Source organism: Sardina pilchardus, chromosome 12 (genome assembly GCF_963854185.1).
Source record: "Sardina pilchardus chromosome 12, fSarPil1.1, whole genome shotgun sequence".
Lineage (NCBI taxonomy): Eukaryota > Metazoa > Chordata > Actinopteri > Clupeiformes > Clupeidae > Sardina > Sardina pilchardus.
The window spans coordinates 19814990-19829273 of record NC_085005.1 but is presented as its reverse complement, the minus strand read 5'-3'; the positions used below and the strand labels follow the sequence as shown (position 1 = coordinate 19829273).

At 47.7% G+C, this 14284-nt stretch overlaps 1 protein-coding gene and 1 long non-coding RNA gene across 5 annotated transcripts in view; one reads left to right on the top strand and one right to left on the bottom strand.

The window, feature by feature from the left end:
- Positions 1 to 14284, bottom strand: part of ppp1r13bb (protein phosphatase 1, regulatory subunit 13Bb) — a 56954-nt gene that overhangs the window by 36051 nt on the left and 6619 nt on the right. For all 4 annotated transcript variants that reach the window (XM_062551537.1, XM_062551540.1, XM_062551539.1 and 1 more), the window contains exon 3: positions 2096 to 2243. In XM_062551537.1, the coding sequence (XP_062407521.1) occupies positions 2096 to 2243 (148 nt within the window). The remainder of the gene's footprint in view (positions 1 to 2095; positions 2244 to 14284) is intronic.
- Positions 1523 to 3757, top strand: LOC134098490 (uncharacterized). Its single transcript, XR_009941057.1, has 3 exons — positions 1523 to 1695; positions 2043 to 2225; positions 3387 to 3757. It is a non-coding gene; the product is annotated as an uncharacterized LOC134098490 (long non-coding RNA).

The window sequence follows — 14284 nt, the reverse complement described above, 5'->3', positions numbered from 1 at the left end:
TGCAGGGGAGAGGCAGAGAGAGAATGAGAGAGAGAGGGTGAGTTTTTAAGAGAAATGCAGTACAAGGAGAAAGAGAGAGTACACAAGTGTGACAGTGAAAGAGAATATGTTTAGCCCAAGAGGAGGTCCCCCACTGTGTTGAAGACAGAGAGGGAAAGAGAGAGAGAGAGAGAGAGAGAGAGAGAGAGAGAGAGAGAGGCAGACAACGAGGGAAGAAAAGTGATCAGAGGCGAGGAAAAGAAAGAGCATAAAAGAACAAGAGATGCAAAGGGGAAATCGCAAGGATGGTAAAGGCAGGGTGGAGATGAACGCCATTAGGGTAGCTTCAGAATAGCACAGGGATTGTCCTTCACCTGCGCTAATTAACCCGCCCTGAGTGCCAGAGACAAACACAAAACACATGGAAGAAGGGGAAAGAGATGACGCTTAGCGGGAGGAATAAGCAGATCAAGGAGACGGATCGACTGAGGGAGACGGAAGGCGCGGACGTCAGGGATCAAAGGACAGGACAGGGGCTGGGCTGGGCAGGGAGAACAAACATGGCTGTGTGCCAGAGGAATGCAGATGGTGGTGGCGGTGGGGTGTGGTTGTCGGGGGGTCTGTGTACAGGGGGAACATATCACAGGCTTTCTGCACAGGTGGAGGGACACCTGAGCACACCTGTCCCAAGCAGGATGGGGAAAGAGAGCGAAACTGACAAGAGAGAGAGGGATCTGAAGAAACACATGAAGAGAAAAAAGAGAAGAGAAAAAAAGAAGAGAGCCGGAGGCCACAGGGAGGGAGAGAACTAAAAAGGCACAGTCACAGAGGACAAAAAACCGGGTGCACTGCAGTGAGAGAGAGAGAGAGAGAAAGAGAGAGAGACAGAGAGAGGGAGAGAGAAGGAGAAGGAGAGAGAAAGAGAGACAGAGAGAGGGAGAGAGAAGGAGAGAGAGAACAGAGTAGAAGAGAGAGATGGGATCAGTGCTGCAGGTTTGACAGGAGCTGAGGGAGAGCAAGACAGGTGCTCGGTACAGCACAGCACACTGCAGCCTCAACTGACTAGAGGCCACTATCGATCCAGTCTGACCCCAGCTGCTATGGAGACGACCTCTTGACTCGTTGGCAGGCTGTGATTGATCAGATACTCAGTGGCTTCTCACAATCCCCCTGGTAAATGGCCTGTGCTCATGAACTTCTGGAGGACCGAAATGTTTTTCAAAAGTTTGAGGAAAGGAACGAGACACTGTGACATAACATAATGAAGGAAACACGCCTTCTTCTTCTATGGACATCATTCTGTCGACGCCCAAATCTCGGCCCCACAACACACACACACACACACACACATTCCAACAACCCAATTCGATTCTCCGGAGGAAGACACACCCCATATCTGAAGTTTGGGAACAGCACACTGGGACACACGGCAACAAAAAACAAAATGCTCAGTGAGTCCATTTGTTTGGCTCGGTTGCGCAACATGTTCCCAGCATGCATTGCGCTTCCCGAGTGGCTGTGCTTCAGAAGCGAGAGGGCCTTTTGATCCCACTCTTCCCCTGCTCAGAACTGCCTTTAAAGTTGCACTCTGTGGGACGATAAAGCGTTCTCTCTCTCTGTTGTCTGCTCGAGGTCAATTTACATCTAGCCTTTTCAGAGAGAAGCACCTACGCACGCACCAGGAAAAGGACTGCAAGTGGATCGCTTCTTCATCAGGTGAGCATTAAATAAAAGGGATCAGGGCTCTCTGTTCTCCTCTGAATGTATAGGCATAGAACACACACACACACACAGACACACACACAGACACACACACAGACACACACACACACACACGAGATGTAACCACTTCACTCTCTCTCATACACACGCACGCACACACACAGGCACACACACAGACACACACAGACACACACACAGACACACACAGACACACACAGACACACACACTCACACACACACACACACACACACACACTACACACACACTACACACACACACACCAAAAGAGATGTAACCACTTCACTCTCTCTCATACACATGCACGCACTCACGCACACAGGAAGAGGGGACAGGAAGTGGTCAGCGTTGGGCTAATCGGACGGGGCTACTCACCGTTGCCTCGCCACACCTCGGCCAAGTGGCAGCCACTCTCGCCGGGCTCCTTGCAGAACTCCACCACGTCGCGGCAGGACGTCTCCGGGGTGATGGGCACCTCGGACGCCGCCTGCTCGCCATCGTTCAGGTACACGGTCAAGATCATCTGCAACGAGAGGGGAACCGGGGGGAGGAAATATATATACGTTATTTAGAGTTTATAGTATTGGTTCTTTCAATGGTCAATGAACGCTGTTGGCCAGTTCATTTGAATACCCATCGATTATGCAAGTTCTGCCCTATGGATGAAGATCATCCATTTCGTCTTCATGTCCCGACGCAATGACATATTTGCTATTTGCTATGAGGAGAAATGCACCAAGACAAACAGAGAGAGAGTTAGAGAAAGAAAGAAAGAAAGAGAGAAAGAAAGAAAGAAAGAGAGAAAGAAAGAAAGAAAGAGAGAGAGAGAAAGAAAGAGAGAGAGAGAAGTATGAGAAATGAACGTGTGGAATGTGCATAATGTGTAGGCAGTGTCTCAACACCAACAGCAAAACCAATGTAATGAACTCCTGAATTACAAAGGGCCTCCTAGAGCTTATCAACCCGCAGCAGAACGAGGAGCTATCGGAGGACAGAGAATACATTTGCTTCAGACCAAAGCACACAGCTCAAATATTACTGCCTATCAGGGAGGACGAGATATATTAACAAAAGAACTTACAGACTCCAGCACATTTACTCTTAGGGGCAAAATGAGACACACTCTACGGCTGTGTCTCAAATCGCTTACTTGCGCACCTCAAACATTTAGTTTAAGTATGTAGCGAGGATATTGGGACATTACTGACTTGAAAAATGGGCACAGTGCCACTAAGCTTCCAGCAATGTACTGACGGAAGTAGGCGGTTTGAGACGCATCCTATAACTCTTTGACAAGTCTTGTATTCGGTTCATGCACAGAAGGCACTTTGGCCAGCCCATACATTTCCGGGGAGAATCAGCTGGAAATGTATCAGAATCAGCATCTCTTTCAGCTGTCGCTCCTCTGCGTTGGTCATCGGCTACCTCGCGAAAAGATGCTGCTACAACACAGATGACGCTCCACCGTAAAACCTCAACTAAACTTGGGTGCGTATGCTAGGAGGGAGGGAGGGAGAGACTCAAAATGATGTTCTCCATTGTAGGACTATTGTTGCACAGTGATGTTTTGAGGAAACACAGACACACACACACACACACACACACACATACAAACATGTGTCCCTAGAAGAGGCATGTCATGCTGTGTTGTGTTGTGTTTCTGCAGGCCTAGAGGCCCTGTGACAGGCCATAGAGAGATAAGGCTGCAGAGCAGAGCAATGTGGAGAGGACTGGAGCAGTAGACAACAGGAGGCACAATACTGGAGAAAGAGACGGACTCTGGAGACAGCGTCTGAACTGCAACTCACTCACACCACAACAGACAAAAAAACACAGGCGTAGGAGTGGACCGTGCCCGGCGAACATCAGGCGTGAGGAGAGACGAGGGACTAGACAGTGGCTGGCAGTATGTGTCCCAAATGTCCCGCTGCGGTATTGAGCCGAGCTCATGAGAGTGGATCTCACCAAGAAGATCTTATGCATTACGTCCCACAGTATGATTTCATTCAAATGTATGACACCACCAAAACAAACCACTTTGCAAGACCGCAACTTAACGTCTTTTTTCACAATAAAGGTCTTTAAAAAAATAAACTGTAATTTAGTTGCTCATTTTCAATTCATCTTCACAATCTTCTTTTGACCATAAATGTGTAAACACGGTGCGTCAAAACAGGCATACATCATGAGGCTGTAATACCACAATCCCTAAGCAAACACCTCGTCTAGTCTACACCACATATGCTGGTGGCAAGAAGGATTAGCTTAGCAATGTGTCATGCACAACAAAACAAACAAACAAACACAAACAAAACCGTGTGTAAAAATAAATAAATAAAAGAGCCTAATCCTCATTACCACAGACGTGTCCCAAACCAAGCCAACATGTTGGCTAATTATAGACAGCAGGGCTGACAAACTTCACTGCGAGCGACTCGAGCACACAAACAACTGCATGCAGAAGGGCACAGAGCTGGGAAAAAACCAGAGCCCACCTCGACGTGACACCATCTGACAACCTGTGGTCAGGACACTGGAGACACTTATTGTTGACAAGCCCAGAGCCGCGACGGGGCAAAAGCCATGTACTGAATATCAGTCACTCACCCATCGTGAGCCAGGCTCCACAAACACAAGTCCCGGCTTGCCTTGTGCATGGGACAGCACATCAACTCTGATGAAAATCACAATAACAAGATAGCGACTGAGAGCATGGTGTGTGTTTACCAAGTTTTTTTTGTTTTTGTTTTGTATGTTGTGCTCAGTTTTAAAAACAGGGCCTGACAGCTCCCAAGGAACTGTTGGGTTTCAGTTTTGAGACTTAAAGGCTAAAGCCTTGGCCACACCTCAAGCGAGAAGCACCATCACTTAAACTTTGCAATCGATCTCACGTAATGTTCCCATTAGCCTACATGCAATGTGTTCGGTCAACAAAAGTGCTTAAGGACCCCTATAATCTATTACTCTGATGGAAGTACTCAATATGTATTTGCGCACTGTTACAAACATACCATACATTACCACACATTTGCTTCATTAGGCCTACAATCCTCTGGATTAATCAATAACAGGTCATCCTAACCACAGTATGCTGCAATGTGAAATTTCGCTCCTCCCTGTCTAATCCATTTGCAAAACACTTTTCCCCCCCCCCTATGACAAGCTCATCACTTCTGCTGTCAGACAGCTAACCTCATCCAACAATGTTTCCTTCTCATGTAGCAATTCTCATTCCTGCCAGCCTGTGATGAACAGCACCACAATCACAGGCTTTTAAATCACTGTCAAACATAGCGCACACACACATACCTTCCCTAAGCGTTTTTGGGCATTACATTTTATGATGCCTTTCATAATTTTCATAATCTATCTCTCATATATGGATTTGGATGACAGTTGAAATATTAAAATGTCCTTCTGAGGGTGACTTGTGTTTTTTTTTCCCCTGCTATGCCGAGCCACCCAACTAAAAATAAATCATATGAAAATCAAATCAAATCAAATCTTGTCCTTGGGGTTTCAGTCATGACATTCCAGAAAATCCAGTGTAATGTCACTGATCGTGACCACTGGTGAGTTCGCTACAGGGCCAGTCTGACACGGGAGACCTCTGGTGCCTTCTATGTGCCCCCTCTGAGCCAATGCACTGCTGCTAGTGGTGATGCGGGGGTGGGGGTGGGGGTGGGGGTGGTGGTGTAGGGGGAGGGTACAATAGCCCTTAAACTCGTCGCAGCTCAACACTTCCCCTCCACGCGAGCTCGGGAGTCACTCTCGTCTTCCGGTCGGTCTGTACGCTCACATGTCAATCCCATAAGCCCCTGCCTCAGCAGATGTGTCTCCGCTTGACTGACAGGTGGGGAAAGCAGGCAGGAGGTTTAGGACACCACCGCCACCATGACCACCACCACCACCACCGCCGTCACCACCCGTGCGTGACCCTTGCGCTGCCACACATTGTAGACATCACATGTCATCCGTCTGGTCAAAGGGGTCATCTTTTCTCTCTCAGGAGGACAAGCCCCCACCCACCCATCGCGCCACACACGGGCCACTAACCCTTCTAAGCCTGACATAAGGGAAAGCCCTAGTCCGCCCTGCCGTGCTTATGTAACACCCGAGATTTCCTAAACTGATTAGCCAAGTGACGGGCTGAAAGTCTAGCCTATTTGATAGCATCTCGGGTGGGGGGGGGGGGTGGAGGGGGGTTAGACCACCAACACAAGACAGGTGGCCTCATGATTACGGGATGAGAGAACTTCACTTAACTTGTGTGAGTGGAAAATATGGTACCCATTGTGTGTGCGGAACAGAGGACAGAATAGTGTTTTATCGAATCCTGGCTTTAATGAGAACAAGACGGTGTAGGTTTAAATGAGAGAGTGCCCTCTGAAGGGGAGTGGGGGTAACTGTTGGTACGTACATTTGTCTGGAAAAGCAGGATGATCCAGGGACAAGCCCCTTATGGGAGATTTTCCAGGGAGCTGGCTGGGGCTCAGGACCAAAGTTAAGTGAGATTGCCCAGACTGCCAAAGTCTGGGTGCCAGAACAAGGCTGTGGGGGGGTTTGCAAAGCAAGTTACACAACAGTTGTCAACAAGACACAACAAGGGGTCACGGTCAGGAGCAACCAATATAATGAGCTCATCCAGTGTCTCTCTGAGTAGGAAAACAAGAGCTATACAAACACAACCATCTTATCACAGCAACATCAAAAAACGTACACTATGAGTACCGGTAATGATATATTTTGATACATTTGATGTAAAGTGCAATTAAGAGACGGGCAACAGACTTCTGCTAAAGACATAACAACAGCTGATCTAGGCAGCACGCATTCTGTTGCTCATCATTGACAGAAGATGACAGTAGTAGTGACTGCCACTAGGCCTAAAGGAGGGGAGATGTCAGTCTGACTAAGGTTTCACTGCATAGGTAACATTTATGAGTAATAGCTTTTCACTCAGAATGCCCTTTGGGACCCAGTGCACCTTGTTCCACCATAAAATAAGCAAACTACTGATTACAGCCGCGCGCTACATCAGAGACTTGTGATACTCCACTCTGATAAGCCCTGTGGTCTGATAACTATGCTCAACCGGTGCACCCAACAAGTGCAGCCAGCATCACATTTGAAAAAAAAAAAAAAAAAAAAAAGTCACATCACACAACTTTTTGTTGACTGTTCCAAAACGAAAAAGAGCCTTGAAGCTACAGTACCAAGGCTAACATTAGCGTGCCGCCAAGGGATAAAGCAAACTCCCAACACTGCACTTCTGCAATACAGCCCACGCCAAGCACGAAGGAAGGACAAACTCTTAATGGGCCCTCTCTGCAGTGGCACCTACATGCTGATCAGATCGCTCAGCTGTTATCTCTTCCCCAAGTCATCCTGGCCCACTGGTCTAACAGGCTGACACAACCACATGTCCGATTATGTAACTGGTGATGGTGCAAACAAAGGGGAAAATTCAACCAGAATGTTTCCCTGTGTTAATCAACAATCCAAACTATGAGTAAAACTCTTTGAATGCCTAACTGCAATAAGCTGCCTTTTTCACCCGGCTTATGTCAGCGTAAGGGCAAACAAACATCAGGGGCGTTAGACTTCTGTAAAAGTGACGACACAGCAGGTTAAGTTGTGAGAGATTTGAGCTAAAAAAGGTGTGAGAACCCCATCATCATCACGTAACATGGGCACTTGTGAGATTACAGAGAACAGGTTCAGCAGAACACTGTTTGACCTTCAAGTGTCTCCAACGTCTATTGTTACACATGACCTCTTTAAGTATAGCAAAAAAGCGCTTTCAAATCCGGCGGAAGCACAAAAAGCATGTGACAGAGACGAGACTTAAGTCGTTAGTCAGGTCTCTACATAGAGGAGGTGCATCCTAAAAAAAAAAAAAAAAATAAAAAAAAAAAATCCCCTCTCAAACAATATCCACATAACTTGGAACTCTCGCACTGACAGAGCCTCGCAGGCTGATTGCCTTCACCTCTCCTGCATCTTGAGCAGAGAACGGAACAAATGCCACATCGGGCAAATGTGCACCGCTTTCACTTTCCACCGAAAGCAAGCGCGAGACGAGGAGGGGTGGGGGGGGGGGGTGGGGGGGGGGGTTGGTGGGAGGGGGAGAGAAATAAAAAGAGCATGCATAATTCAGCCACTCAAGTGCCAAAGAAGGGTTGTCGGCGGGGTCCATCCTTCCCTGACGAGATTAATCGCTACAATGGGGGCTGAGGAGAGATGATGAGGACTGCCACGGCGGGAGAAGAGAGCCCGACTCCAGGCACAGCATCGGGCTGACAGGAGATCAGCAGCACAGAGGTCCCCGAACCGCCACCACAACAATCAGATTCCAGTGACATTAGTCAGCGCACAGACTTTTGGGTCTCTGGGAGGAATGCTGAAATAGGCGGTAAAGAGTAGACGAGGCAATACTGCCAATAGAGCCAAATTGATGATACTAGCGAAAGGAAAAAGCTTGGAGCTGCGAAGGAACTCATTCATAATCTTAAACCACCGACAGTGATGTTTGTCTTAGGCTGAATGACGAATGAGATCGAAAAAAGCAATTGGATGAAGTCTATCATTCCATAATGGCAGACAAAACTATTGTTAACGAAAAGGAAGGTCAGAAGATTTAGATAATCCACACCAAGTTGAAAACGAAAACAAACCACGAGAGCGAGAAAAAAACCCGGAAACTTTAGCGCAGCCACACTGTTTTTTCATACGAGCAAATATCCACAGCCATTCAAATCAAAAGGGACAGTCGGGAGGCTTTCAGCTTAGTTTCCCAGGCGGCAAAATGAACAATGCATTGTCATTCCCCTTGGGATTGCCCTGGAGTGACAATGACATTGACCAAACACACACACTGTGAGCACGCGCGCCACTTTGCAGTCACTGCGAGATTTAAAACTTCCCCCAAATGAATCCATAAGCAGGACAACAAGCAACAACAAAACCCTTTCAACCGCACCAAAACCTCCAGATGGTTGACAAAAAAAAACACTCCAAGCTCCAATACAATATTATTCACCTTGGATAAAAAAACAAAACCAAAACAAAACATCTACCAAATAACAACAACATCCATATCCTTCCTCCCCTGCAGTCATCAGGAGTACAGAAGGAAATCACATCCCACCAGGCAGGAAACTGATCAGATCAATTAAGTTACTGAGCCCTCCCACGCAGGACCATAGACACCCCTACACCCCACCCCCACCCCCCACCACTACCGCCGCACCCCCTTTAAATCACCTTGCCCCCCTTCAGGGGCGGCGGTCCTCTCCTGACTTCCCTTTTCTGCGGTGGCTGCAGGTTCTCCTTGGCCCAGGTCCTGTCCTTGGAGATGCTGACCAGGCCACGCAGGACTATGGTCACAAACTTCTTCATGCTGCCCGGCGCACGGTGCAGCGGCGGCACACGAAGAGCCGCGACGAGAGATCGCTGAGACGGCACCGCGGACGGCGGACGGAGGAGGAGGAGGAGGAGGAGGAGGAGAAGGAGGAGGAGGAGAGTGAAACGACGGCGAGGAAGAGGAGGAAAAAGGAAGAGCCGAGCCGACTGCCACAACCGAGGAGGAGGAAGAAGAGGTGGAGGAGGAGGAGGAGGAGGAGGAGGAGGCAACAGCCTCTGCAGAGGAGCGTTCTGGAGTCGCACACTCTGAGCAAGTACCAACACTGAGCCAGCGAGTGAGGGTGTGTGTGTGTGTGTGTGTGTGCGTGACAGAGAGGGGGGGTAGAGAGAAAAAGAGAGAGAAAAGGCAGTGAGAGACAGAGTGAGGGACAGAGAGGGAGGGTGCTCATCAAACCATTGAGGAGAGGAGAGGAGAAGAGAGGGGTGAGGGAGTGGAGGGGAGTGGAGGGGAGGGGAGACTTCACCATCAGGCCTTACTTTAGAACATTTATGGTCCCTTGGGGCAAAGGACATGCCAAGAGGGTGTTAATGGGTGTGTGTGTGTGTGTGTGCGTGTGTGTGTGTGTGTGTATGGAGTTGGTGGGGTATTGTTGGGGATGCTGGCAATGTGACAGACAGTTCGACACATCATGTCACACACAGTGACACGCACCCCACCCAGAAGTGAGAAGAAAAAAAAAAAAAAAAATTCATTCTGCCTACAAGTTCCAGTGGTCAAGTTTTTGCTTTGCGCTTTGATGGACCGGCCTCGGACCAGATAAACTGCACGCATCCATGACCCTCACTTTGCCCCTGTCTGAGCAGGGCATTCAGCTGGTCATCACATCTGACAACTCCGATTACATCACTCCTTACTGCCCAGAATTCTGTTGGTTTTCTCAACTGGAGCAGACACGGGGTGGTGGGTGGTGGGTGGTGGGGGTGGGGTGCAAACAACAACAACCACCACCACCAAATATATTAAAAATGAATACAATAGCCTCTATAAGCCCTTGAGATTTGACTGCAGTCCAAATGTGACGAGGGGAGAAAAAAAAATTGGACACAAAAAAAGGAGTAAGCTTTAAAAGGCACAATCACTGGGCAGTCCTGGGCATTTTAAGCAAGCTGCTAATCCTTCTGGAGGCATTAGAGAATTGGGTTTGTCTGCGTGTCCGTGTCGGGCTGAATGGATGCCCATGTGGTCACTGGGGGAGTTGAAGGCTTATGATATGATCTGAGCTGAGCTTCAGGGGCTTGAACCTAGACCAATCAACCACATCAAATCATCAAACTCAGACGTCAGATTTCCCGTTAGTCCGGACTGTGTGTGTGTGTCTGTGTGTGTGCTGGCCAATATCATGGTCATTAGTGCACACTGCACGCAGGGCCACAAACAATTTGAATTTAAAAATACAGCAATATCTGATATCACTGTTCAAATATGTGTATTGGCAGCTGACAGGCCAAGTAGTAGTTTGGCACCATCATACCAGCAACTAAGAAAACATGCGGTGTTTGTACAGTCTTCACTATTCCTAGAATATCAGAAAATGAGCTCAGTGGCATTAAAAATACAGGCAAGATCACCCCCTACTTATCCCATAGCTTATAAATATTGGATATTTTCTCCTCTTCTCAGAAGTCAGTCTGTGATGCCGGATTACTTATCTACTGACAAATCCCTGAAATATTCCATGAGATATCTACCAGATGGAGAGACTGCATTATACATGGCAAATTAAAGCAACATGAAGGCAGAGAAGAAAGTTTCCATCCTCCAGAAAGTCAGAAAAGAAAAAAAAAAAACTTTTCCTCCCTTGGAACTTTGCAGCACACTGTGTTCACCTTCTCCTTTTTTTGTTAGAGACAAGAATCAGACGCATACAAAGAGGGACCCCGTGAAATCACCTTATACAGGGAGTCCTTTCCTCTATCTAAACAATTATCTTGTGTACCTTGGCTCGTCTCTCTCTCCCTCTCTAGTAACAAATACATTCTAGATTCCACCGTAGCATTCCAAGGCACTTCAAAAGCCGTCTCGTCTAGTGGTGCACACAAGTGAAAACAATTTGCTGCTGCTTGCACAACACACTGACATAACATAGCAAAAAAAAAAAAAAAAAGGCTGGCTGGCAATCCTACTTCACACACGTCTAACGGTGACAAACCTGTGAGGCCGAGGCAACAACGCACTTGGCAACTCAGCACAAAAAACATGGTCTGATGACGATGTCATTTTAGAGATTTACTGCAGTTGTTAATAGCCTGTCACTTGGTCATGTTCACTGACTAGCAATGTCACGAGGGCACATGGCTCCACAAAAACAATATCATGAAGCAGAAGTGACCTTGTGGAGCAGATGGTATCAAAAAGTGGATCAACTTTGTGCTGGCAGACAGACGTCCGTCCTCCCTCCCGATCTTGAAAATATGGTGAGTCTGCCTCCTAAGCATCCTTCAGTGAGGCGTGCTGCTGCTGCTGCTGACACTAACCAAAAAAGGTAGCTTATCAAGGCCCTGCTCACCGTGAATCATCAGGAAAGCTCTATAGTTCAGGAAACCAGGGAGGGGGGGAGGGGGGGATCTCCTTGGGCATTTACAGACCTCTCTACAGTGCAGTCTCACTTGATGTTTGATGGACTGGGCTGGCAGGAGCAGCAAATCTGCACCCGGTCATGAAGGGCATCATTGCTGGTCGAGTGTTATGAAGACTGCACGGCACGCGCCTCACGTGACTGCGAAACATGGCGCTACGAAAATCCAGATTGCAAAAAAAATGTCTGGGATTGAGAATATGGCCACGTTCCAGAGAGCTGGCAGTGTTCTCTTGCTCTCTCCATCGGCCTAGATAATTTCATGTGGCGTTGCCCGAGGCACTCGATCACTGAAAATTAGCAGAGGACGAGGTGGCACTGTATGCATGACATTCTAGCCGTGCCAATCCTCAGGATTAACGATCATTGTTTATTGTCTTCGGCCTTCTACAATCCCGCAAAAACAGTGGGGGTTGGACCCAAACCCTCGTCACAATTCTGAAATCAAAAATCGAGAGTAAAATACACCACCCTTATATCATACAAAAAGATGTTATGGGTTTTCATAACAACAAAGACCGGGAGACTGGTGAAAGCTTGCTTTTGTTTGCAGTGCTTATTAAACCAATCTTCATCTTCAGTAAAAAAGAAGAATAGAAAAGAGAAAAGTTGGGGGGAAAAAATGTTCAAGAAATCCTAAAGAGAGTTAAGTCCCAGTCTGAATTGAGCGTCCGTAAATAGTAACATCCCCAGAAAAGCCGGGACTATCAGGGACCTGAGAAGGGGACACTCTCTGCGAGTCCGCTCCACTGCTTCAAAGCTCTTGTGACAAGGAGCATTCATATTTGAGGAGCTTCAGAATTCAAAGGGCGCCAACCCAGCTGACCACATTAAGAAAAGAGGGTGAATATGTGAATAATTGAAACTTGGCTGACTGAAGGGAGACTATCCTTCCGCCTCTGCAATCTCTCTCTCTCTCTCACACACACACACACACACACACACACACACACACACACACACACACACACACAAAAGAAAGATGAACTCATTGTCACAACCTGAAACTGTAAGCGTTCCAGTTTGAAACCCAACCTTGAATTCTTCACAATCCATCACGATTCTCCAATTCAATCGCAACAAAAGACTGTACTCTACTGAGTACGTCAGAGTGATTAAATCACATCACTGACTGATGAACCTTGGCAAAAACACTGTATGAGTCTAGGAAGGCCTGGACGCGAAGAAGCCCCGACTGCACTAACAGATCGATCTGTGGATTCCCCCAACAACAGCGCATTAGCCAGCATGGGCCTCAGCATGGCCACTATTGGCTGGCACAGTGTCACATGACAGGGGGCACTAGGGGGCGCGCGCTGGCTGACTGGCTGTGTGACACTGATGCCACCGCGAAGCCGCAGGGCCATCCACGTCAACCCGGCGCAGATCTGCCAAACGGGCAACGCTCATTGGCCACTTCGCGTTCCGTGAGTCACTCTGATTGGCTGGAGTGGTGTGGGGAAGGCGGGACGCCGTTGTGAGAATTTTGAATTTGCAACTGAGAGAAAGAGACCAGTGCCTGCAAAGCTGACTCAAAATTGACGCATTCCTCAGGAAGAACTGCCTGAAAGAGACAGAGATCTAAGGAAAAAAAGGGTAGAAATGACAATAAGTCACAGAGAATCAGACAAAAAAAAAAGAGCCTTGGCAGTGCCATCCAGACAGTGAATATTTTTAATCTACTGACCGCTGTGACAAGCCTCCCGTCCTTGTGCCCTTCTGCATCTGAATCATCCTACAACACTCACTTACAAGCACCCCATCAAACAAGACAGTAGAAAAAACCTATAGTGCAATTTAGTTACCTAACTTGATTGGCCAAAGACGTCAAGCCTGACACCAACTGCACATCCACCTGCACCGTGCTCAGCCTGACTCATCCGTAGTCAACTGCACATCCACCTGCACCGTGCTCAGCCTGACTCATCCGTAGTCTCGCTAACTAACTACCAAGTCCACAGCCCTATACTGGTGGATCAGACACTTGTGTCTCTGTGTCTTTGAAGCTGGGGGAAATCATTTTCCATTTAAGGGCATTACAACACACAAGAATTAAACAGAAGGACCACATCTGACAACCACAGGGGTAGGAAGGAAGACAGTCCCTTGATCATAATCAATCTGCAGTAATTAAAACCAACCACACTCCCACAGCGAATTCCACCCCCACAACACACACACACACACACACACACACACACACACACACACACACACACACACACACGCATGTAAACACATGCAAACAACCCCCTTTGCTTTGGACTCAAGGGATTATTTTGAGCCCCTATATGATGGGATGTTCTGCTTTGTGTTTGCAAATGCAGATGCAACTAGGCTAGCATGCTGAGATATTAGCCATCGCTTTCAGGGTGGATCAAGGTTTTCAATTTCCATTTTCGTGCCAATTTGGAAACTAAAGCGCAGCGGCACAAACAAAACGGCTATGGTGCTTCAGAAATCCTTGAAAACGCTAAATCGTTGACGAAAGCAAGAGTGAACATCGCCAGCAGAGAGCAAAAGAGGCCTAATTTAATTTGACGGCTCTTACAGCTGGATGAAA